This window comes from Hyla sarda, chromosome 3 (genome assembly GCF_029499605.1).
Source record: "Hyla sarda isolate aHylSar1 chromosome 3, aHylSar1.hap1, whole genome shotgun sequence".
Lineage (NCBI taxonomy): Eukaryota > Metazoa > Chordata > Amphibia > Anura > Hylidae > Hyla > Hyla sarda.
The window spans coordinates 405749967-405776082 of NC_079191.1; the positions used below are offsets into that span (position 1 = coordinate 405749967).

Here is a 26116-nt window from a genome sequence, read left to right on the forward strand (position 1 = left end):
AATTCCATTGTGTGAACCTGATAACACTGGATCCACTTTTGACAATAGTATTCGCATAGCTTTCGTATGTCTAGGTGCCTGCAGTAAAGCAAGTCTCTGAAAATGCTATTGCAACAGTTGCGACAAGATGTCCGCCTCTAAAGTCATGTAACAAAAATGGAACGAGACGTATGCAATCAGGTAATAAAAACAGATGACAAAAAAAACTGTTTTATATCAGTATGTATTTTTATTCAAATAAATAAGGTGACGCATTCCCTTTGAGGGCGCACTGGTATCAAAACTCATATAGAGTAGATTGTATATAGTAGTTTTAATGTATTTACGTGTAAAACATACAAACTTTTTTTATTCTGAAGTTTTTCTTTTTTCAATCAAAATGTATTCACAAATGTAACTTATCTGTAATAAATACCAATACATCTATCGTGCATGAAGTCCAAGTGTCATTGATTTCCAAGACTTGTCAGCGTTCCTTTTGTACTGCTCCAGCTCCTACAAAATATTACACAATTATTATATACAAATCTCATTACATAGGTAAAATATATACATTTAATATAGACAAAGACAGTGTTAATAGTTTTATAGCAAATTCATCACAAATCTGAAGCAAGAGAATTTTGTTTGAAGAAAGCATCAGGCTGCTGCCCTTATAGTTTCCCAATACCTCTAGGACAAACTTCCAGCAATTTACCCAATAAATCAAATTAAATCAATTTCTTCAGCCATTAATTAAATATATAATATTATTATTATCATTAACCCCTTGAGGACACTTTCATTTTTGCATTTTCATATTTTCCTCCCCGCCTTCTAAGAGCCATAACGCTTATTTTTCCACCTACAGACCCACATGGGGCTTGTTTTTTCACGACCAATCATACTTTGTAATGACATCACTCATTTCACAACAAAATGTACAGCGCAACCCAAAAATATTATTATGTGGGGAAATTAAAATGAAAACCCTAATTTTGCAATTTTTGGAGGGTTTCGTTTTGTCGCAGTACACTTATCCCAATACTGACATGTTCCATTTATTCCGTGGGTCAATACAATACTATTCTGACCCTTATAACTTTCTTCATTTTTTAAATACATGGCTGTATGAGGACTAATTTTTTTGTGCCTTGATCTTGAAGGGGCACTCCGCCCCTAGACATCTTATGTCTGACCGCGGGGGGCCGCCACTGGGACCCTCCCTCCCCCACCTTCCTGTAGCACCCAGCATTCATTTAGAATGCTGGCTGCTGCACAGGAGGCTCGTGAGGAGGAGCCACGCCTCCTTGTGACGTCAATGAAAGTCTATGGTTGGGGCGTGACGGCATGGGGGGAGGGGGGTGTGGCACTGACGTCAGCGCCGCATCGCTAGTCATCAGGCATGGAGCAGAGTTTGCTCCGTGCACCAGATGACTGCGGTGCCGAGCAGAGATCGTGGGGGGTCCCAGGGGCAGGACCCCCGCTATCAGACATCTTATTCCCTATCCTTTGGATAGGGGATAAGATGTCTAGGGGTGGAGTCTTTGGATAGGGGATAAGATGTCTAGGGGTTTAAGTTAACATTATAACATTTTCTTTATACAATTAACATTATATTTTAGGGGGATTCTAATTTTTATTGGCGGAGGGGCTTATTCACTTTTTTTGTTTAACTAACTTTAACTTTTTATTTCCTCATAATAGGGACCCAATAATAATTCTTGTTTCCTGATTCTCGCACCAGCAGTTATACTTGTTTGTGTGGTGTCTGTTTGGCCATATGCATTAGGAAGTCACCAGACTATACAGCAAACATTAATAGACTCCAATCACCCTACAGAAGGCAAACACTGCAATTGTGACTTCTGTTTGAATGGTTTCCATTTAACTGCTGGTAACAAAAACAACAAAATTACCTTCCTCTCTCCCTCATCACCAGCATCATGGAGGTCAGGACCCTTCTGCATGGCATTTCCCGGTTAAAAGGTCTGATGCCATAGGCCTGCTCGGCTCATCAGTGGCTGAGACAGGACACTGCAACGGACACTATTTGCCTGGGAGGGAATATAATGTCAAGTCCCTGAACCGAGAAGTGGTGTGAAACAGTAACAGTATGTTTTTGCTTTTCTTTTTATTTACCACTTTCCAGAGCAGAATTAAAGACAAAACAAAAGACAGATGCTCATATAACCTCTTTTAGCCCTACCCTCTTGACCAAGCCCCACCATCTTAGCCATCTGTCAGCTAAAAATAGAGTAAAACAAATCAGAGGGAAGTTAACCAACAAAATTATTTGCAAACTTTCTACTCGCGCTGGTTTCAGGGACGATGAAGAAAATCCTGCAGACTGACAAACACTGTGGGTAAGTTTATCTTTGGCTATCTTGTGTTATTGGGAATCTAGGTAAAGTACTGAAGCATACAATGTTAAGATAAAAGTCTTATCTTATTTTTATTAACAAACTTACAATATTCACGCCCGGAATGAGACATCAGTTAGTAACCTAAGGAAAGGTAATGAGTAGTGCCAAGTTTTTAGAGATGTCTAGAGAGCAGACATGGCAGAGCAAAGGGCAGCAGCAACGGGTAACTAATACAGTGAGATTGTTAAAGTCCACAAATCATCAGCGCCCTTTGGTAATTTACTAAACTTTCCCCAATGAGATTTGCCTTATATGTTTAAAAGGGGTTTGCTACTTGACAGAAGGGTCATTTGACAAGAAGTATATCAAAAAGCGATTTTTCAGCGATCAGCTGTAATTTGTGTGGAAAACTGCAAGTAGGTGTACATCTTTCCTGCAGCGCCACCACACAGAAAAAAGTAGAATTTTGGACTTACCGTAAATTCTCTTTCTCGGAGCTTCTATTGGGGGACACAGGACCGTGGGTATATGCTGCTTGCCACTAGGAGGCTGACAGTAGGCAAAAAACAAAAGAAGGCTGGCTCCTCCCGGCAGGATATACCCGCCTACTGGCTCTGAGCAAGGAGAGCCAACCCCGAAAAAACAAACAGTCGAAAACAACACCAAGAAAAGGGAAAACCGACCAAAAGGGGAACACCGCGCCCCGGAAAGGCGGAAACCAGCTGGCCGCAAAACAAGACAATGGGTGGGTGCAGTGTCCCTCAATAGAAGCTCCGAGAAAGAGAATTTACGGTAAGTCCAAAATTCTACTTTTCTCGAGCGCTTCGTTGGGGGACACGGGACCATGGGATGTCCTAAAGCAGTCCCTGGGGAGAGCAAATAAACCCCAACAGAAGAAGGTTCAAGCAGAATCTCGAACCGCTGCCTGCAAAACCTTGCGGCCCAGGCCTGCGTCGGAGGACGCAAAAGTATGAACCCTGTAAAACTTGGTAAAGGTATGCAGGGATCACCAAGTCGCAGCCTTGCACACCTGCAGGGCCGAGGCCCCGTGACAGACCGCCCAGGAGGCCCTCACCGCTCGGGTGGAGGGAGCCGTCACGCGGAAGGGAGGCACCTGACCCTTGCGGCGGTACGCCTCTGAAATGGCGGAACGGATCCACCGGGAGATCGTGGACTTCGAGGCCGGGAGCCCCTTGCGCCTCCCATCGGTGAGCACAAACAGGGAGTCACTATGCCGAAAGGAGGAGGTGACCGACGAATAGGTCCGCACCGCCCGGACCAAGTCCAACTTATGAAGCTGGCGTTCTCTCGGATGGGAGGGAGAAGGACAAAAGGAGGGCAATACGATGTCCTCGTTCAGGTGGAAGGCAGACACCACCTTAGGCTGGAAGAACCACCTTATCCTGGTGAAGCACCAGAAAGGGGGAACGGCAGGAGAGGGCGGCTAGTTCCGAAACACGGCGCAGAGAAGTGAATGCGACCAGAAAGGCCACCTTCCAAGAGAAAAAACGGAGAGAAACCTGAGCCAGAGGCTCAAACAGAGTGCCCTGAAGGGCATCCAAAACAATGTTAAGGTCCCAAGGCACAGTGGGGGACCGAAGAGGAGGGACCTCGTGGGCCACACCTTGCAAAAAGGTGCAAATATGAAGGTCAGACGCCAGAGGGCGTTGAAAGAGGACTGACAGGGCCGAAACCTGCCCCTTAAGGGAACTTAGGGCAAGGCGCGTCTCCAGTCCAGACTGTAGGAAGGACAGGAGATTAGGCAGAGAGAAGGAAGTGGGAGAAATACGCCCACCAGGTGGGGTGGTAAATCCTGGAGGACGAGGGCATAGTCCGGATAACGCGGGAGGAAAACCCCCGAGCCCTCAAAACCGTGGTCTCAACCATCACGCCAACAAACGCAGCGGAAGTGAATTGGGGTGGCAGAGGGGTCCCTGGGAGAGAAGGTCGGGACGGTGCGGAAGACAGAAGGGAACGTCTGCCACGAGGCTGACCACGTCTGTGTACCACACGCGACGGGGCCAGTCTGGAGCCACCAGAATGGCCGAGACCCCCTCCGCCTTGAGCTTCCGGACGACCCGGGGAAGAAGCGGAAGAGGAGGGAAGAGGTAGGGAAGGGCGAAGGAGGTCCAAGGGACCACCAGGGCGTCTGCTGCAAGCGCCAGGGGATCCTGTGACCTGGACACGAAGAGAGGGACTTTCCTGTTCCGACGTGACGCGAACAGGTCCACGTCCGGCGTTCCCCACCGACGTCAAATCTGATCGAAGACCTCTGGGTGGAGAGACCAATCGCCCGGATCCGTGGTGGTCTTAAGAAGTCGGCCTCCCAGTTTTCGATGCCGGGAATGTGTACGGCCGAGAGGGCCAGAACCTGAGGTTGCACCCACCTGAGAATCTTTGCGACTTCCCTCATGACCGCCAAGCTGCGGGTGCCCCCCTGGAGATTGATGTAGGCCATGGCCTTGGCGTTGTCCGTTTGCATCCAGACAGGGAGGCCCCGGAGCAGGCGGGTCCAGTGCCGAAGGCACAGGAGGATCGGCCGAAGCTCCAGAACATTGATGGAGAGCTTGGCCTCTGACACCGTCCAGCGACCCTGGACAGTCTGGTCCCGGAAGACCCCTTCCCGGCCGAGGAGGCTGGCGTCCGTGGTCAGGACATGCCAGCTGAGGGACAGGAAGGAACGACCACCTCGGGTAAGAGGGGACCGGAGCCACCAAAGGAGGGAGAGGCGTACCTGGGGAGAGAGCCGGATCCTGCGTTGGAGAGACAAGGGGGACTTGTCCCACTGGGACAAGATGGCCCATTGGAGAGGACGGCAGCAGAATTGAGCAAAGAGCACCGCCTCCATGGCGGCTACCATCTTCCCCAAAACAGCAGGTGCAGATGGGAACTGGGCCCGGCGCCCGAAGGGAGCGGACCCCCAACAGGAGTTCCTGGAGTTTGTCCTCCGGCAGGGAGACACGATCAGCCACTGTGTCGAAATGGAGCCCCAGAAAAACCAGGGACTGGGATGGGGACAGATGGGACTTCTCCTGATTGACAATCCAACCGAACCTGGAGAGGGTCTGGAGGGTGATGCTGAGGCTGGCCCGATTCTGCTCCAAGGAGGGCGCCTTGATGAGCAGGTCGTCCAGGTACGGTAGAACCGAGATGCCCCGAGAGTGGGGAAGAGCCACCACTGCCGCCAAAGTCTTGGTAAAGACACGGGGCGCCGTAGCAAGCCCGGAAGGTAGGGTGACAAATTAGAAATGACCCTCGGGGAAAGTGAACCTAAGGAAGCGGTGGTGGGCAGGGAAGATAGGAATGTGTAGGTAAGCATCCCGGATGTCCACGGAGGAGAGGAACTCTCCTTGATCCATGGAAGCCACAACCGACCTCAGAGACTCCATCCGAAAATGCCTGAGGTGCACGTGTCGGTTCAGGGGTTTTTAGGTCGAGGATCGGATGAACCGAGCCATCCTTCTTGGGGACCACGAAGAGGTTCGAGTAGAACCCCGAGAAGCGGTCCTGAGGAGGGACCGGAACAATCACACCTTGGGAAAGAAGATTGCGGAGGGCCACCTGAAAAGCTGCAGCCAGAGCTGGGGACCGAGGAGGGCGGGACCGGAAAAAATGATCGCGGGGCATAGAAGCGAACTCTATGCGATAACCCTGGGAAACTACCTCCTGAACACAGGAATCCTGGACATGAGCTAGCCAAACGTCCGAAAAGAGGTACAGGCGACCTCCCACCCGAGGAGAAGACTCGGATGGGGGCACACCCTCATGCCGTGGAGGGCTTGCGGGTCCCTGACTTGGGAGGGGGGCAGCGAGAACGAGGGCCCGACTTCCAAGAGGGCCACGACTTTAAGGACGGAGCCCTCTTGTCCTGAGGGGCCTGGGGCCTATCCGTGCGGCCTGAGAAACGGGAGGGGCAAAAGGAAGGAGTTCCCCGCCGCGGACCCGAACGGCGCGGACGATTTTGGGGCAAGAGAGAACTTTTCCCCCCTCGTGGCCTCCGAGATGATCTCGTCAAGGCGCTTACCGAACAATCGAGACCCCTGAAACGGGAGTGTCATGATCACACCCTATCGGTCCAGCCAAGACGCTAGAGAGAGTGTGATGGTGCAAGGTTAAAGCCACCAGACCTCTGGGTATCCACTACTAGTCCCATCAAGTCACCAAATTAACCCTTAGATAAACGTGTTTCCACCAGAGCTGCCTTCAGAAAGGTGAGCTCATATATTTAGAGATCAAAGACCAGAGCTGATTAATTAAACATTTAATCTGATAAAAGGTATCACAGTGCTGACTATATAAAAATACAGAAACAAATGACAGACAGGTACAAAAATATATAAAAGAGTTTGGCAAGACAAGTTCAGAAAGCAAAAATGAAGTCCTTACAGCATGATGATATAGCAGTCCATGAGAGTGAGTCCTAGCTGTTCTTAGGATGGTCTTGTCAGCTTGTAGCACAGCCTTGAACACACTGAGTCTAGCATTGTTTTAAATATCATATCTGCTTTCTTGGGAGGGAGACTCAATTCCCCCCTCCCCTCTGATCCAACCAGGGGGTCTTCTCTCTTCCTGGCCCCTTATCTGTTTGATTATATGATGGGACCAGAGTGCATGACTTCAAAAAAGCTTTTGACTTCAAAGGAGATGTAAACAAAGAGCCAGACCCCCCAATAAAAAGCAATACACAAAAAGCAAAGGATACACCGTCTGAATGACCCCTCACCCATGTCTTATAAAACACATGTATGTTTCCATAATCAGGCCTTGGTCCTGACAGGGAGTTCAGTGAGAGAGCGCTTAGAGGCCACATCGGCATTCCAAGCCTTAAGCCACATGGAGCGCCTGAGGGCCACCAAGTTGCCTGAGGCCAAGGCCGTGCAGCGTGCCGACTACAAGGAATCCCAACAGAGGTATTCACCAGCGTGGGCGACTTGCTGTGCCAAAGCCGCCATATCGCTGGAGGAAGACCCCGCCAAGATGCCTTGGCGTAGCTCGCCTGCCCAAATCGCCAGGGCTTTGGACACCCAGATGGAGGCAAAAGCCGGGGACAAGACCGAGCCCGCCGCCTCAAAGGCAAATTTCGCTAGGTTCTCTATACGCTTGTCCGAAGGGTCCTTAAAGGAGGCCGCATCAGCTAGCGGCAAGGTAGTCGACTTAGACAGCCTAGACACAGGGGGGTCCACTGTAGGAGGAGAGGACCACTTAGATACTAGCTCCTGCAGAAAGGGAAAAAGAGCTCAAACTTCTTAGACCCAGAAAAGCGCCACTCCGGATGTTTCCAGGCTGCTTCCAACAGTTCTTCTAATTCAGCCTGGGGGCTTCAGGGGTAGCCCCAGAAAGAGACTTCAGGGGTAGCCCCAGAAGTTTCCGGGTCCTGCAGGTGGAATGTGTCCCTGACAGCCGACACCAGGCTCTCCACCATATCTGACATACGGGGAGTCACTTCCGAGTCAGAGGGGGGGGGGGTCCGAATCAGAATGCTGCAGCTCACCAGGAGACCGAGAGCGCTCGGGGGAGTCATGGAGCGAGGGAGGCGGACCGGGAAGACCGGGAGCGGACATCAGGGGACTGAGAGCGGCGACGTCTGGAGGAGGTGGAATGAGAACGGGAACTCCAATGGGAAGGTCCCGGGCGGCCCGACTCGGGGGAGGACTCCGAGGGAGGTCTCCCTGAGCGGGCGCGGGAGGACCGCAGGGGATGGCGGGAGCCACTCGCCCTCGGCACCCCGACGGAAGAGCGCGAAGAGGATTGCCCCAGAGCCTTGGTCAAGTCAGAAATGGACCGGGAGAGGGAAGCGACCCATCCGGAGCGGAATCGGACCGCCCGCCATCTGGAGGACTGCCCTGGGCGGTAGCTGGGGGGCACAGGGATGCCCAGAGCGTGCAGGTGGGTTCGGAGGAACCACCTGGCATTTTGGTCTTACAGCCTGAGCAGGCATAGTAAGTGACCAGTGCAGTAGCAGCCTGCCGGGAAGGGGGGGGTCGGTACTGGGGTCGGACATTAGGAAGCACTAGTAGGTCAGACAATCCACAGACAAGGAGTAATCTCACCCAGGTGCCTGTGTCCGGAGAGGATCCTAGAAACAGCTGGAGGAACCGAAGCGGTGCCTGTGTCTCAGCAGGACGAAGAAGCAGAACGCTGGCAGAGGGAAGCACTGGATCACACTGAACATCTTCCCCCCCGGAAAGAAGGGGAGGAGAAACTTAGTTGAGGAAATATAGACCCCCAATATACTTACCACAAGGGACCTCAATACTCACCCTGAGGGACCTCCGTACCCAGATGTCTTCGACCAGCTGGTGCCACCTGCCTTTAGCCTCCATTGCGAACAGGGGCAAATGGGGGACCCGGACCCTAGGTACACTACCAGGCGCTGGCTGCTGGCGAGGAGTGGTTAACAGCACATCCATGATGCACCATGCCCCTAGCTCGCATGTGGGGGATCAGGCAGCGCCATGCTCCTGTCGCCCCACGCTAGATAAAACAAGAAAGAGAAAGTCTAAACTGTCCCTGAAAAAAACTAAAGAAAGAGCAGGTCTGGAGCACCTCCTCTGACACTAAGCTAAAACTGAGTTGCTCAGAGCCAGTAAGCGGGTATATCCTGCCGGGAGGAGCCAGCCTTCTTTTGTTTTTTGCTTAGTGTCAGCCTCCTAGTGGCAAGCAGCATATACCCATGGTCCTGTGTCCCCCAATGAAGCGCTCGAGAAATAATCATTACACAGTGCTTATTCAGAGGGATGTATTGTCTTAGTAAAACAGAACAGGGAAAGAGAAGGCCTGGGGGGGAAACAGGAAAACAAGAATTTTTTTTCTGGGTTTCTCCAAAGCCTTGTTTTGCATTTTTTGGTTGAAATAAATAAATAAATAAAGTCTGGAAAATGTTCTTTTATAACATGGTACACTGCTCATAAAAATAAAGGGAACACTTAAACAGCACAATGTAACTCCAAGTCAATCACACTTCTGTGAAATCACACTGTCCACTCAGGAAGCAACACTGATTGACAATACATTTCACATGATGTTGTGCAAATGGAACAGACAACAGGTGGAAATCATAGGCAATTAGCAAAACACCCCCAATAAAGGAGTGGTTCTGCAGGTGGTGACCACAGACCACTTCTCAGTTCCTATGCTTCCTGGCTGATGTTTTGGTCACTTTTGAATGCTGGCAGTGCTTTCACTCTAGTGGTAGCATGAGACTGAGTCTAAAACTCACACAAGTGGCTCAAGTAGTGCAGCTCATCCAGGATGGCACATCAATGTGAGCTGTGGCAAGAAGATTTGCTGTGTCTGTCAGCGTAGTGTCCAGAGCATGGAGGCACTAGCAGGAGACAGGCCAGTACATAAGGAGATGTAGAAGAGGCCATAGGAGGGCAAGAACCCAGCAGCAGGACCGTTACCTCTGCCTTTGCGCAAGGAGGAGCACTGCCAGAGCCCTGCAAAATGATCTCCAGCAGGCCACAAATGTGCATGTGTCCACTCAAACGGTCAGAAACAGACTCCATGAGGGTGGTATGAGGGCCCGACATCCACAGGTGGGAGTTGCGCTTACAGGACATTTGGCATTTGCCAGAGAACACCAAGATTGGCAAATTCGCACTCTGTGCTCTTCACAGATGAAAGCAGGTTCACACTGAGCACATGTGAAATATGTGACAGAGTCTTGAGATGTCGTGGAGAACATTCTGCTGCCTGCAATATCCTCCAGCATGACCAGTTTGGTGGTGGGTCAGTAATGGTGTGGGGTGGCATTTCTTTGGGGGGCCACACAGCCCTCCATGTGCTTGCTAGAGGTAGCCTGACTGCCATTAGGTACTGTGATGAGATCCTCAGACCCCAGATCCACTAAAGAGGTAGCTGGAGGGCTTACCTCTGCTTCCCTGGTGTCCATGGCTCTGTCATTGATAGAGCCTGGCTGGGCTAGGCTCTATCAATGGATCACAGAGCACACAGATCATTGGAGTTCAATAGAACTCATCTGTATGAGAAATCTAATGATTCCTCCTAAAAGTCTAATAAAGTGTACAAAAAAAAAAAGTTTTAATAAAAGTTTAAATGACACACATTAACTCCTTCTATGTTAAAAGTTCAAATCACCCCCTTTTCCTATATAAAAACATGTAAACATAATAATAATAAACATATTTGGTATCGTTGCATGCGTAATTGTACGAACTATTAAAATATAACATTATGTATCCCATACGGTAAATGACGTAAATGTAAAAAAAAAATACCAAACTGCAGAATTGCATTTTTTAGAATATCCCAGAAAAAAAGTGATTAAAAAGTCAGATCAATACCAAAATGGTACCGATACAAAAAACAGATTATGGCGCAAAAAATTAGCCCTCATACAGCCTGGTATGCAAATGTTTTTTTTTTTTTTTTTTTTTTTTTAACTATAGGGGTAAAAAAATGGCAATAAAAAAATTTCAAAAAAGTTCGCAATTTTTTTTACATTTGTAAAACATGACGGCCTAAATTATCAAAACAACATGTTAGCTCAACCACAAGGTAAATGGTGTAGAAAAGAAAACCACCAAATTTGCTAAACTATCTTTTACTATTTCAATTTCACTTCACAGATTATATATATAAATATATATATATATATATATATATATATATATATATATATATAAAAATCGGAGAATATGTTCAGAAAGGTCCACCAGGGTACACTCTTTGTAATTACTTTCCACTTTGGCCAAGAAAATAGGAACAGAACTTTCCTTGTTAAAGGGGTACTCAGGTGGAAAACATTTTAGTTTTTTTTAATTAACTGGTGCCATAAAGTTAAACAGATTTGTAAATGACTTAAAATTAGGTGCAGCTCACAACAGAAGGACCGAGGTAATTATAAGCTATAGCCGGACCCCACCGGCGACCAAAATTACAATAAATTGCAGAAAAATAGCTTATACCTCTAGGACCTCACCAAATGGTGCATAATGATGAGGGTGGAAATAAATTAGGATGAAACAGCGTTGGTCCTAAAATATTTTTTTAATTAAATTTAAATATTAAAATAATGATAGATTAACACATTAGACTGGCACTATCTAGTGATAATCCCACTGGGCCCTAGTGGTGTTACGCCGAGCGCTCCGGGTCCCCGCTCCTCCCCGGAGCGCTCGCTACACTTCCCTCACTACAGCGCCCCGGTCGGTTCCACGGACCCGGGGCGCTGCGTTACCACCTCCGGCCGGGATGCGATTCGCGATGCGGGTAGCGCCCGCTCGCGATGCGCACCCCGGCTCCCGTACCTTACTCGCTCCCCGTCAGTTCTGTCCCGGCGCGCGCGGCCCCGCTCCCTAGGGCGCGCGCGCGCCGGGTCTTTGCGATTTAAAGGGCCACTGCACCGCTGATTGGTGCAGTGGTTCCAATTAGTGTTTACACCTGTGCACTTCCCTATATCACCTCACTTCCCCTTCACTCCCTCGCCGGATCTTGTTGCCCTAGTGCCAGAGAAAGCGTTCCTTGTGTGTTCCTTGCCTGTGATTCCAGACCTTCTGCCGTTGCCCCTGACTACGATCCTTGCTGCCTGCCCCGACCTTCTGCTACGTCCGACCTTGCTTCTGTCTACTCCCTTGTACCGCGCCTATCTTCAGCAGCCAGAGAGGTTGAGCCGTTGCTAGGGGATACGACCTGGTCACTACCGCCGCAGCAAGACCATCCCGCTTTGCGGCGGGCTCTGGTGAAAACCAGTAGTGACTTAGAACCGATCCTCTAGCACGGTCCACGCCAATCCCTCTCTGGCACAGAGGATCCACTACCTGCCAGCCGGCATCGTGACAGTAGATCCGGCCATGGATCCCGCTGAAGTTCCTCTGCCAGTTGTCGCTGACCTCACCACGGTGGTCGCCCAGCAGTCACAACAGATTGCGCAACAAGGCCAACAGCTGTCTCAACTGACTGTTATGCTACAACAGTTACTACCACAGCTCCAGCAATCATCTCCTCCGCCAGCTCCTGTACCTCCTCCGCAGCGAGTGGCCGCTTCTGGAATACGACTATCCTTGCCGGATAAATTTGATGGGGACTCTAAGTTTTGCCGTGGCTTTCTTTCCCAATGTTCATTACACTTGGAGATGATGTCGGACCAGTTCCCCACTGAAAGGTCTAAGGTGGCTTTCGTAGTCAGCCTGCTGTCTGGAAAAGCCCTGGCTTGGGCCACGCCGCTCTGGGACCGCAATGACCCCGTCACTGCCTCTGTACACTCCTTCTTCTCGGAAATTCGAAGTGTCTTTGAGGAACCTGCCCGAGCCTCTTCTGCTGAGACTGCCCTGTTGAACCTGGTCCAGGGTAATTCTTCCGTTGGCGAGTATGCCGTACAGTTCCGTACCCTTGCTTCAGAATTATCCTGGAATAATGAGGCACTCTGCGCGACCTTTAAAAAAGGCCTATCCAGCAACATTAAAGATGTTCTGGCCGCACGAGAAATCCCTGCTAACCTACATGAACTCATCCATCTTGCCACTCGCATTGACATGCGTTTTTCCGAACGGCGTCAGGAGCTCCGCCTGGATATGGACTCTGTTCGCACGAGGCGTTTCTTCTCCCCGGCTCCTCTCTCCTCTGGTCCCCTGCAATCTGTTCCTGTGCCTCCCGCCGTGGAGGCTATGCAGGTCGACCGGTCTCGCCTGACACCCCAAGAGAGGACACGACGCCGCATGGAGAATCTCTGCCTGTACTGTGCTAGTACCGAACACTTCCTGAAGGATTGTCCTATCCGTCCTCCCCGCCTGGAAAGACGTCCGCTGACTCCGCACAAAGGTGAGACAGTCCTTGATGTCTACTCTGCTTCTCCACGTCTTACTGTGCCTGTGCGGATGTCTGCCTCTGCCTTCTCCTTCTCTGCTGTGGCCTTCTTGGACTCTGGATCTGCAGGAAATTTCATCTTAGCCTCTCTCGTCAACAAGTTCAACATCCCGGTGACCAGTCTCGCCAGACCCCTCTACATCAATTGTGTAAACAATGAAAGATTGGACTGTACTATACGTTTTCGCACGGAGCCCCTTCTAATGTGCATCGGATCTCATCACGAGAGGATTGAACTGTTGGTCCTCCCCAATTGCACTTCTGAAATCCTTCTTGGACTTCCCTGGCTTCAACTCCATTCCCCAATCCTGGATTGGTCCACTGGGGAGATCAAGAGTTGGGGGCCCTCTTGTTCCAAGGACTGCTTAAAACCGGTTCCCAGTAAACCTTGCCGTGTCCCTGTGCTTCCTCATGTAACCGGTCTCCCTAAGGCCTATATGGACTTTGCGGACGTTTTTTGCAAAAAACAAGCTGAGACTCTACCTCCTCACAGGCCTTATGATTGTCCCATTGACCTCCTCCCGGGCACTACTCCACCCCGGGGCAGAATCTATCCTCTGTCCGTCCCAGAGACTCTTGCCATGTCTGAATACGTCCAAGAAAATTTAAAAAAGGGCTTTATCCGTAAATCCTCCTCTCCTGCCGGAGCCGGATTTTTCTTTGTGTCCAAAAAAGATGGCTCTCTACGTCCTTGCATTGACTACCGCGGTCTTAATAAAATCACGGTTAAGAACCGCTACCCCCTACCCCTCATCTCTGAACTCTTTGATCGTCTCCAAGGTGCCCATATTTTTACCAAACTGGACTTAAGAGGTGCTTATAATCTCATCCGCATCAGAGAGGGGGATGAATGGAAAACGGCATTTAACACCAGAGATGGACACTTTGAGTATCTGGTCATGCCCTTTGGTCTATGCAACGCCCCTGCCGTCTTCCAAGACTTTGTTAATGAAATTTTTCGTGATCTACTATACTCCTGTGTTGTTGTATATCTGGACGATATCCTGATTTTTTCTGCCAATCTAGAAGAACACCGCCAGCATGTCCGTATGGTTCTTCAGAGACTTCGTGATAATCAACTCTATGCCAAAATAGAGAAATGTCTGTTTGAATGCCAATCTCTTCCTTTTCTAGGATACTTGGTCTCTGGCCAGGGACTACAAATGGACCCAGATAAACTCTCTGCCGTCTTAGATTGGCCACGCCCCTCCGGACTCCGTGCCATCCAACGTTTTTTGGGGTTCGCCAATTATTACAGGCAATTTATTCCACATTTTTCTACCATTGTGGCTCCTATTGTGGCTTTAACAAAAAAAAATGCCGATCCCAAGTCCTGGCCTCCTCAAGCGGAAGACGCCTTTAAACGACTCAAGTCTGCCTTTTCTTCGGCTCCCGTGCTCTCCAGACCTGACCCATCTAAACCCTTCCTATTGGAGGTTGATGCCTCCTCAGTGGGAGCTGGAGCTGTCCTTCTACAAAAAAACTCTTCCGGGCATGCTGTTACTTGTGGTTTTTTTTCCAGGACCTTCTCTCCGGCGGAGAGGAACTACTCCATCGGGGATCGAGAGCTTCTAGCCATTAAATTAGCACTTGAGGAATGGAGGCATCTGCTGGAGGGATCAAGATTTCCAGTTATTATTTACACCGATCACAAGAACCTCTCCTACCTCCAGTCTGCCCAACGGCTGAATCCTCGTCAGGCCAGGTGGTCTCTGTTCTTTGCCCGATTTAATTTTGAAATTCACTTTCGGCCTGCTGATAAAAACATTAGGGCCGATGCTCTCTCTCGTTCCTCAGATGCCTCTGAAATTGAACTCTCTCCTCAACACATCATTCCTCCTGACTGCCTGATTTCCACTTCTCCAGCCTCCATCAGGCAAACTCCTCCAGGAAAGACCTTTGTTTCTCCACGCCAACGCCTTGGGATCCTCAAATGGGGTCACTCCTCCCATCTCGCAGGTCATGCGGGCATCAAGAAATCTGTGCAACTCATCTCTCGCTTCTATTGGTGGCCGACTCTAGAGACTGATGTGGTGGACTTTGTGCGAGCCTGCACTATCTGTGCCCGGGATAAGACTCCTCGCCAGAAGCCCGCTGGTTTTCTTCATCCTCTACCTGTCCCCGAACAACCTTGGTCTCTGATTGGTATGGATTTTATTACTGACTTACCCCCATCCCATGGCAACACTGTTATTTGGGTGGTCGTTGATCGATTCTCCAAAATGGCACATTTCATCCCTCTTCCTGGCCTTCCTTCAGCGCCTCAGTTGGCTAAACAATTTTTTGTACACATTTTTCGTCTTCACGGGTTGCCTACACAGATCGTCTCGGATAGAGGCGTCCAATTTGTGTCTAAATTCTGGAGGGCTCTCTGTAAACAACTCAAGATTAAATTAAATTTTTCTTCTGCATACCATCCTCAATCCAATGGACAAGTAGAGAGAATTAACCAGATCTTGGGTGACTATTTACGACATTTTGTTTCCTCCCGCCAGGATGACTGGGCAGATCTTCTACCTTGGGCCGAATTCTCGTATAATTTCAGAATCTCTGAATCTTCCTCCAAATCTCCGTTTTTCGTGGTGTACGGCCGTCACCCTCTTCCCCCCCTCCCTACCCCCTTGCCCTCTGGTCTGCCCGCTGTGGATGAAATTTCTCGTGATCTTTCCACCATATGGAAAGAGACCCAAAATTCTCTCTTACAGGCTTCTTCTCGCATGAAGAGATTCGCAGATAAGAAAAGAAGAGCTCCTCCCATTTTTTCCCCTGGAGACAAGGTATGGCTCTCCGCTAAATATGTCCGTTTCCGTGTCCCGAGCTATAAGTTGGGACCACGCTATCTTGGTCCTTTTAAAGTTTTGTGTCAAATTAATCCTGTCTCTTACAAACTTCTTCTTCCTCCTTCTCTTCGTATCCCTAATGCCTTTCACGTCTCTCTTCTTAAACCTCTCATCCTCAACCGTTTTTCTCCTAAATCTGTTCCTCCCACTCCTGTTTCCGGCTCCTCGGACATCTTCTCTGTCAAAGAGATTTTGGCCTCTAAAAAGGTCAGGGGAAGAACTTTTTTTTTAGTGGATTGGGAGGGTTGTGGTCCAGAAGAGAGGTCCTGGGAACCTGAGGACAATATCCTGGACAAAAGTCTGATCCTCAGGTTCTCAGGCCCCAAGAAGAGGGGGAGACCCAAGGGGGGGGGTACTGTTACGCCGAGCGCTCCGGGTCCCCGCTCCTCCCCGGAGCGCTCGCTACACTTCCCTCACTACAGCGCCCCGGTCGGTTCCACGGACCCGGGGCGCTGCGTTACCACCTCCGGCCGGGATGCGATTCGCGATGCGGGTAGCGCCCGCTCGCGATGCGCACCCCGGCTCCCGTACCTTACTCGCTCCCCGTCAGTTCTGTCCCGGCGCGCGCGGCCCCGCTCCCTAGGGCGCGCGCGCGCCGGGTCTTTGCGATTTAAAGGGCCACTGCACCGCTGATTGGTGCAGTGGTTCCAATTAGTGTTTACACCTGTGCACTTCCCTATATCACCTCACTTCCCCTTCACTCCCTCGCCGGATCTTGTTGCCCTAGTGCCAGAGAAAGCGTTCCTTGTGTGTTCCTTGCCTGTGATTCCAGACCTTCTGCCGTTGCCCCTGACTACGATCCTTGCTGCCTGCCCCGACCTTCTGCTACGTCCGACCTTGCTTCTGTCTACTCCCTTGTACCGCGCCTATCTTCAGCAGCCAGAGAGGTTGAGCCGTTGCTAGGGGATACGACCTGGTCACTACCGCCGCAGCAAGACCATCCCGCTTTGCGGCGGGCTCTGGTGAAAACCAGTAGTGACTTAGAACCGATCCTCTAGCACGGTCCACGCCAATCCCTCTCTGGCACAGAGGATCCACTACCTGCCAGCCGGCATCGTGACAAGTGGGATATCAAAAAATAATATAATGATATGAATTAAAAAATATTGAAGTAAAAAAGTAAAAAATTTATAAAATAATAATGTCCTGTGTACTAGTGTTCCGATATATATAGAGAAAGGTCCATTGATTCACGAGCAAAAATAGAGTAAAAAAAAATCAATGAAAGTTCAGTTTTGTGGCAAAGTGTACTTGTAACATAAAGTCAATGTCCAGATATATGATACAAATGTAGTTAGAGTATCTCTCACCACTGATTCTGGCGGCTTGATGGATCTTTACCGTGGATCGCAGCCTTACACTCCTCTCGTGCCCCGATGGTGGGAAAGCGCTGGATTCGCCCGTCTCCCTAGCAGCCCCGATGGCAGGGGGGCGCAGTATGTTGTTCCGTACCGCTGGCTCCTATAGCAGGGGAGCGTGAAGCGATGTTCTATGCTGGAGACCACACTGGCTTCCCGGCTCGCTGTAGATGGAACTGTTCTGACACTCCGGCAAGAGTGTCAGTCAGCACGGGAGCGGTGGTGGGTCTGGCGGCAAAGGTGCGTTCGGTAGCGATGGATGGTCCAAGGATGGCGTCCCACGTGGAGGCCTATGTTGCGGGAGATGTAGGCTGCGGAAGATGGTTCAAGGTATGGTTGCGGCCAGGCAGGGCGGAATGTGGCTAAATTAACTCTTCTATTGCCGGGACCTATAGGTTTGCAAACAGACACTAGTACAAACTGTATGAACAGTGCCAGACTCCTAAACGCGTTTCGGGGCGCTGGGAACAGCAGTCCTCCGACCCCTTCCTCAATATTTTTTATTTCATATCATTATATTATTTTTTGATATCCCACTAGGGCCCAGTGGGATTATCACTAGATAGTGCCAGTCTAATGTGTTAATCTGTCATTATTTAAATATTTATATTTAATTAAAAAAATATTTTAGGACCAACGCTGTTTCATCCTAATTTATTTCCACCCTCATCATTATGCACCATTTGGTGAGGTCCTAGAGGTATAAGCTATTTTTCTGCAGTTTTGTAAATGACTTCTAATTAAAAATCCTAATCCTTCCAGTACTTATCAGCTGCTTTATGCTCCAGAGGAAGTTCTTTTTTCTTTTTGAATTTCATTTGTCTGACCACAGTGCTCTCTGCTGACACCTCTGTTTGTTTCAGGAACTGTCGAGAGCAGGAGAGGTTTGCTATTGGGATTTGTTAGTACTCTGGGCAGTTCCTGACATGGACAGAGGTGTCAGCAGAGAGCACTGTGGTCAGACAGAAAATAATTTCAAAAAGAAAAGAACTTCCTGTGAAGCATGCAGCAGCTGATAAGTACTGGAAGGGTTAAGATTTTTAATAGAAGTAATTTACAAATATGTTTAACTTTCTGGAACCAGTTGATTTAAAAAAAAAATTATAATAATTTCCACAGGAGTACCCCATTAACTAATGGTAAACTAGACAACTACTTTCAGGAAACTTAGTTGATGGTCAAAGTAGTGCTGGGCGGTATGACCAAAGATGTGTATCACGGTATTTTTTAAACTCATGGCGGTTCCACAGTATTTGACAGTATTTTGTTTTTCACTCTTTTCCCCCTTACCACCATATTCCCCCCCCCCCCCCCCCCCCTCGAATGAATGATCAGCCGCAGTGCACTGGGGAACTAATCATATATGACCCGCAGGCGTTGTTTTGTTTTTCCTCCCCCCTACCGAATGAATAAACTATCAGCCGCAGCTCTGTCTCCACATCGGGGGACTAATCATGTTACCTGCAGGCGCTGATCTCCTTTTCCTCTTGTGAGCCTGATCAGAAGTTCTCCAGTGCCCATGGCCCACTGGCTTTCAGCGCTTGCAGGGGGAGGTGACAGCTTCCGTTCTCCATCCTGCGCCCGCGGCTCACAACTCATTCATTTCCAGCACTGTGGCTCACAGGAGGAAAAGGAGATCAGCGCCTGCGGGTAACATGATTAGTCCCCCGATGGGACAGTGCTGCGGCTGATAGTTCATCATTCGGTGGGGGGGGGGAGGAAAAGCAGGACAGCGCCCGCGGGTCATATATGATTAGTTCCCCAGCGCACTGCGGCTGATAATTCATTCGAGAGGGGGGAGGGTCCCGACCGGTATTGCGGTATAGGGAAAAATTAATATTGTACAGAAAAAACACACCGGTATTCGGTATGAACCGGTATATCGCCCAGCACTGGGTCAAAGTAGTACCAATTCTACCATATTCACAGAAGCCTGGTACAAGACACCAGGCCACCAAAAAAAAGTGGAATGTACAGCTATAAATACTGGAAAAGGGACAATCATGCCTTCTCAAGATCCCCTTTCAGGCCTACAGACTGAAGAACATCTTTATGTCTGGTCCTACCACTTACCCTCCTATACTGCCTGCTGACTAAGTCATCTGTTTTAAAGCAATGACCCAAACATTACCTAGTAAACAGCCAAATCCAAAAATATTCATTAGGGAGTGTAAGATGTGCACCCATGAATAACTACAAAACTACGTATACCATACATACTGTAATAACTACTGTATCTAAAGCTGGCTGTAACAATGAATGTTTACTTTGGCAAGACCTGCTGTACATCTAATATATATGGGGGGGGGGGATCCCACGAATTTTGGCAGGACCAGCCAGTAATCTTTTGTATATAGGGTTGTGATAACTTTCTTGTGATGATAGGTGGGTATGTGTGGGGGAAAGAATGATTTGGCTGTTGGATTTCAACACATCAATTGTTTCTTAGGAGAAAAGCTGCTGCCGGTAGTGACTACCCTCACACCACATTGAGAACACATGGCAGGTTTAGACACATTTTTATGCATATGTGTGTATGTAAGTAGTATTAGTACTGTTGTGTGCAATGTTTTTAGTTTCTCCTTTATAATAGATTTGGGAATCCCTGCTCAGATTTATGAACCTTTTATCATTCCTTACTATTAATTAATACATAAAAAAGGAATTTGCCAATGTGTAAGCTCCAGAAAACATTTTGTAGTATTCTGGTAGAAAACAATCAGGAGTTCATCTTTCCTTTCTGTTTTTTAGACACTTGGATTGGAAGGGTTAAAAAGAAGACACCTTCTGAGACAAGTTATTAATCTCATATTTTATACAGTCTGGATTGTGATACAACTAAAGGAATTTTAAGAAATACATAATACCATGATATAACTATGGTGTGAGTGCGGGGCTTCACATGTTGGTTATGTTGGATAATCACCTTTTCTTTACCTTAAAGGGGTATTCCAGGAATAACTTTTTTTTTTTATATCAACTGGCTCCAGAAAATTAAACAGAATTGTAAATTACGTGCCAAATACTAAGGTAGAAGTATAGGGAGAGCACACATGGAGAACTATATCACCTAGTGACGTATACAGCAGGGTCCACAGCGACCTTCGATAAGAGTCTCCTGCGGGGTGCACGTACACAGATATGAAGTATCAAATAGAACAACAAAAAGAGACGTAGGTGCACTGAGCGCCACAAGAAACCAGCGCTAAATGCCGTGACCCGGCTACCCGACACCGGACACCCAGGTGTGACAGTCTCAACTTTGTGGTGAGTGCACCTACGTCTCTTTTTGTTGTTAGATTTGTAAATTACTTCTTAATCTTAATCCTTCCAATAATTATCAGCTGCTGAAGTTGAGTTGTTCTTTTCTGTCTGGCAACAGTGCTCTCTGCTGACATCTCTGCTTGTCTCGGGAACTGCACAGAGTAGAAGAGGTTTGCTATGGGGATTTGCTTCTACTCTGGACAGTTCCCGAGACAGGTGTCATCAGAGAGCACTTAGAAAAGAACAACTCAACTTCAGCATCTAATAAGTACTGAAAGGATTAAGATTTTTTAATAGAAGTGATTTACAAATCTGTTTAACTTTCTGGAGCCAGTTTATATTTATAAAAAAAGTTTTTCCTGAATAACACCTTTAAATCCCGAATGAAACACTAAAATTCACTAAATGGTCCAGGTAATTCTCGGTCATTTACCTCCCATTGATATACAGTGTTATCATGTGCTGAACTGATAAACGCTTTGTCAATGTTACTGATAAGTTATTGCTTCTATTACACTATAGTTATGGTAAAGTGTCCAACTCATTGAGTTGTACAAGTCTAGTCTCAGGGTTACTTTCGGTCAAATGTTTAAAGTACAGAAGAAGATTACAACTTTCTACATATATTGAAGTCTTCCATAGCATAGGACACTCTCTGGTATTGAGGGGAAAATACTGTTGTACTGTAAGAAAACAAAAAAGAGATAAGAAAAAAGTTCTCCTAGTGCTGTTGGGCTGTTCTATATACTGAAGAAGTACAGCCTGCAGTCTTATCACCGTATGGGCTCAAAGGAGAACTCCAACCAAAACTAACCCCTCCGAGATCTCCGGAACGGGCCACGGTGGTAAGTGAGGGGCACGTGCTGCAGACGGCATGTGCTCCATTAATTTCTATGGGAAATATAAATTAATGGAGCGTGTGCCGTCTACCGGTAGACGATATGCGTTCCTAACTGCCAGCCTGGGCGCTGTTCTGGAGATCGCCGTGGGTTCCCAGCAGTCAGGATAGTGGATCCTGTGGATAGGGAATGTTAGTTTTGGCCGCAGTTCTTCTTTAAGATGGTGCTGAGACTGAAGGCTGTATTTGTGCAGTACACAGAAAAGCCTGGCAGCACTGAACTCTACCGGATTGCCAGTATCGCTCCTCTGGCTTCACACACATACCATGTCCTCCTTCTACCCCTCAGTGTGCAGCCCTGGACCATGCAGTGTCCCCAGGGCATAGAGAGGCAGAAGCCTAGAAGCCCACAGCAGTGAGTGGCAAATGCGAGGGAGCAGTAGCTGTTTGGGGAAGCCAGCAAGTGCCCAGGGCTGATCTCAGCAAAGACCTGCTGAAGTCAGAGAGCACTGAGGCTCAATGTGACAGGTGGTTAGGTCAGGAGCGTGTTGGGGTTGTAGTCCATTGGTCAAAAGTGAAGAAATCTGATCACAGGAATAGTATGGGAGGCTCCCACACGTGTTCAATCAAGGGTCTCCCTAGCCCAAACGTTAGACACAGTTCATATAGTAAAAAGCACGATGATCAACGGGATTGCTTATATCCAAAGTTTTTATCTCCTTCTTTTCATACTTTACATATAATGTTTCAAAAAATGCAGATACACAAAGGATATTCACCCAGTGACTCGTAGCGAACAGTCCATAGATTTGGTCTTTAAAGGGGTACTCAAACTGTTCCGAACGCTGGAGCCGGCACCAGGAGCTTGTGACGTCGTAGCCCCGACCCTCATGACGTCACGTTCTGCCCCCTTAATGCAAGTCTATGGGAGGGGGTGTGACGGCTGTCACGCCCCCTCCCATAGACTTGCATTGAGGGGGCGGGGCATGACATCATGAGGGGGGGGCTATGACATCACGAGGTCTCGGCGTCGGCTCCAGCGTTCGGAACAGTTTGTTCAAAATACTGAGCAACGGACTACCCCCTTTAACAAGAATCATCCACCTCCACCGAGGTCTCACGTTCTTTTGCCTTAATCCAATGCATCTCCTCCGGGCTGGAAGTTGGGCACCTCAGCGTAACTGAGCGCCGACCGTCAGGTGATTTTTCAGGAGTGTTACCTCCCTTTCTCAAGCCTTAGGCTTAAGTAAGCAATTTAACACTCCTGAAACGTCGCCAGAAGATTAAACAAATATTTTCTAGTAAAAGAAAGTTCTAGGGCTGCCATCTCGTAGTTATATCCTTATCTAAAAAAGTTGGGCGAAAACCAATATGGCAATCAAAGTGTCATTAAGATTTCGTACAACCTTGAACAACAAATCTAAATAGATGCAATGTTCAAGGACCTGGGAATATACCACTGTATAACTATGCAAATTTGTTGTTCAGTGCCCTTGAAATGCTGGATCACAGCCCAGATACCTAAGCCAAAGTTGTAATTGCAGCCATATTGGTTGTCACCAAGATATTCCAAGAAGATATAACTTACAGAAGAAGAATTTTTACTTTTACTTAGATTTATGTAAATAACAGGACACACTACACAATAAGGCAAAAACTGTACAGGAGTGTAAGAATAGAGAAAAATAAGGGTAGTGCAGTTGAATGCAGTGCAGTTTTCTGTGTTTTTCCCAACAGATATTTTTCTACAGTATTTACTAATGTTTCACCATGTTCTGCACTTTTTCCTTTTGCTTTTTTTACACATGCTCTGATCTGTGGAGTTTTCCTCAGCTCAAATCCACCACATTTTCTGTGGAAACCTTAGTAAAAAAAGATAATTTGGGGATTTTTTCCAAAATGCTGGGGACACGCCCCCTTTTCTGGCAACCACACCCCCTTTTCCAGGTATCATACCTTTTTTTCGGGTTCTCCCAGTAAAATGGAGAGTTGGTCGGGTTTTTTCCAAACCTGGCGCAAATTCTGTCGCAGACAGAATTTCTGGCACAATGCATCAGAATCTGGTGCAAAGACTGACAAAACATGTCGGGTTTACAATAATAAATCAGGGTCATAATGTTTATGGAAAGTTAACCGTCTTGTGGACCAATTACCATGTAATTAACAACATTAGGACAAGTGTTTAAGAAAATAAGATAAAATCACCTGAAAATTATGGGTAAAGACTTCCAACTAACCAGACCTAGTACTATTGAAAAAAGGGGATGTGGCTCCCCGAAACACGTCTAGCCTGTAGCCTGAATTCACCTATGATTGCACCTACTGATACCAAAGATCCATCGAAATACCTGCAGCAAGTTTGTAATACATTTTATACAGACATTGCTCCGCTGGCCAGCTACCTGTGATCGGCACATCCGGTAAGAGGCACAAACTTTCATTACCTTCTACTGTCCCTGTGCAGTCAGTGTAAGGGGGACATTCTAAACAGAGGACCCCAGCGTACTATTGCGCCCAGGATATATTACAATCCCCTGTACCAGTAATGATGTGCCAACAGGACTGAGTGGGCACCAAACAGAGGACATCCAGCGCTGTCAATTATTCATACTAGCTGCATATACCTACATGCTGTTTGTACCAGCAGCTAAGTATTACCTGCATTTACGACAGTAGCGTTACCAAACATCATTACAAAGACATTTGAAAAGTTGCAGTGATCAGCGAATTTGGTGCGGTGCCGTCCGTGCCAACAACTAACTTACTGTACAAACTTTATCAGCTGCAGTAACCAAACCTAGAATATTTACCGTATATTGTTTCAGGTGCATCAGAAGTCAGGTGCATACTGTTGTATTCAGTATCCAGTAGTTTTTTATACATGTATTTTATTTATCACTAATTGGTATTTTATGTACTTTATGCATTTAAATTGTGATACGTCTAGAGCAAGGGCCCTGCTTAAAGACCTCACAACATACATTTAATTACTTAATAAAACTTAATTTTCTAAATACTGGACTATCTCACTAGTACTTATCTTTCTTTTATCTCCTCTTTAATTTTACATTTTTTTTATTTATTAAATTAAAAAAAATATATATATATATATATATTCCCCCTCTCTCTCTATTTCCACTAACATATACCCTAGCCTAGAAGGACTGTTTTTATTCCAATTGCTTTTCCTCTAAAGACAGACACATTAGGTTTGAAAGACAACAGACAAGGGATAGGGGCAGAGAACAAGCCACTCTCAGCGAGAGAATTTAAAGGGGAACTCTGGTGGAAAACACTTTTTTTTTTAAAATCAGCTGGTGCCAGAAAGTTAAACAGATTTGCAAATGACTTCTATAAAAAAAATCTTTACCCTTCCAGTACTTTTTAGCAGCTGTATGCTACAGAGGAAATTCTTTTCTTTTTGAATTTCTTTTTTGTCTTGTCCACAGTGCTCTCTGCTGACACCTCTGTCCGTGTTCGGGACTGTCCAGAGCAGCATAGGTTTGCAATGGGGATTTTCTCCTGCTCTGGACAGTTCCTGATAAGGGCATCAGGTGTCAGCAGAGAGCACTGTGGACAAGACAAAAAAGAAATTCAAAAAGAAAAGAATTTCCTCTGTAGCATACAGCTGCTAAAAAGTACTGGAAGGGTAAAGATTGTTTAATAAAAGTAATTTACAAATCTGTTTAACTTTCTGGCACCAGTTGATTTAAAAAAAAAAATGTTTTCCACCGGAATACCCCTTTAAGTAAAGCTGTTATTCGCATAAGACGAACTAAGAGGTCCAAGGCTGCCATACATTCTCAAACAAGGTGTGTGAATCCATAAAGGGGATTTCTGCGCTAAATGAATTAATGACCTATCCTCAAGATAGGTCATCAATATCAAATCGGTGGGACATCTTATCCTCTATTTAAATGATAGGGAATAAGAGGTCTGATCGGCTGTGGTCGACACGCCCCCTCCATTTATGTCTATGGGTGAGAAGGAGATACAGTGTTCGTGTTATCTCCGGATCTCCCACAGAGATATATGGAGGGGGCGTGTCGTTCACAGCTTCGGGCTGAGGGTGACAGTAAATCGGCGCGGAGGTCGCTGCATGCATACAGATTATATGGGTGTGGGACAGGAGAACGTAGGGGGTCCCAGCAGCCGGACATCCCTGCAATCAGACACTTATTGACAGGATAGGGGATAGCATGTCTAGTACCAGAGTACCCCTTTAAGTTTCCCTGAAAGAATTGGCTCTCAAGGCTTGATTAAAGAATACCTGTCACAAAACTTTTCTAAACCAACTCAGGCTTTGTTCCCTAACAACTCCTAACACTCCTCCCACCGTTAAAAAAAATTCAGACTTTTTAAAGCTTTGTATCTTACCATTCTTCTTGCTCACAATGTCCCAGCAGGAGAAAGTGGGCGTTCCCCAGCAGGCATGAAATCACTGAAGCCTGCTGGGGGACCACTTTCACCCTAACATCTTTGCAGTGCTGTGATGAATAGAAGACCTCAGACTCATGTGCATGTTTCAGTTAGGCTCTGTGCAGCTTTCAGTGAGGCTCTGTGCCGCTTTCAGTGAGGCTCTGTGCCGCTTTCAGTGAGGCTCTGTGCCGCTTTCAGTGAGGCTCTGTGCCGCTTTCAGTGAGG

General features: G+C 47.5%; 1 protein-coding gene across 1 annotated transcript in view; it reads right to left on the reverse strand.

Moving 5' to 3' along the window:
• Positions 1-192: 192 nt before the first annotated feature.
• Positions 193-26116, reverse strand: part of DYNC2LI1 (dynein cytoplasmic 2 light intermediate chain 1) — a 69228-nt gene continuing 43304 nt past the window's right edge. The window contains exon 13 of the mRNA XM_056568133.1: positions 193-495. Within this exon, the coding sequence (XP_056424108.1) occupies positions 424-495 (72 nt within the window). The 3' untranslated portion in view covers positions 193-423. The remainder of the gene's footprint in view (positions 496-26116) is intronic.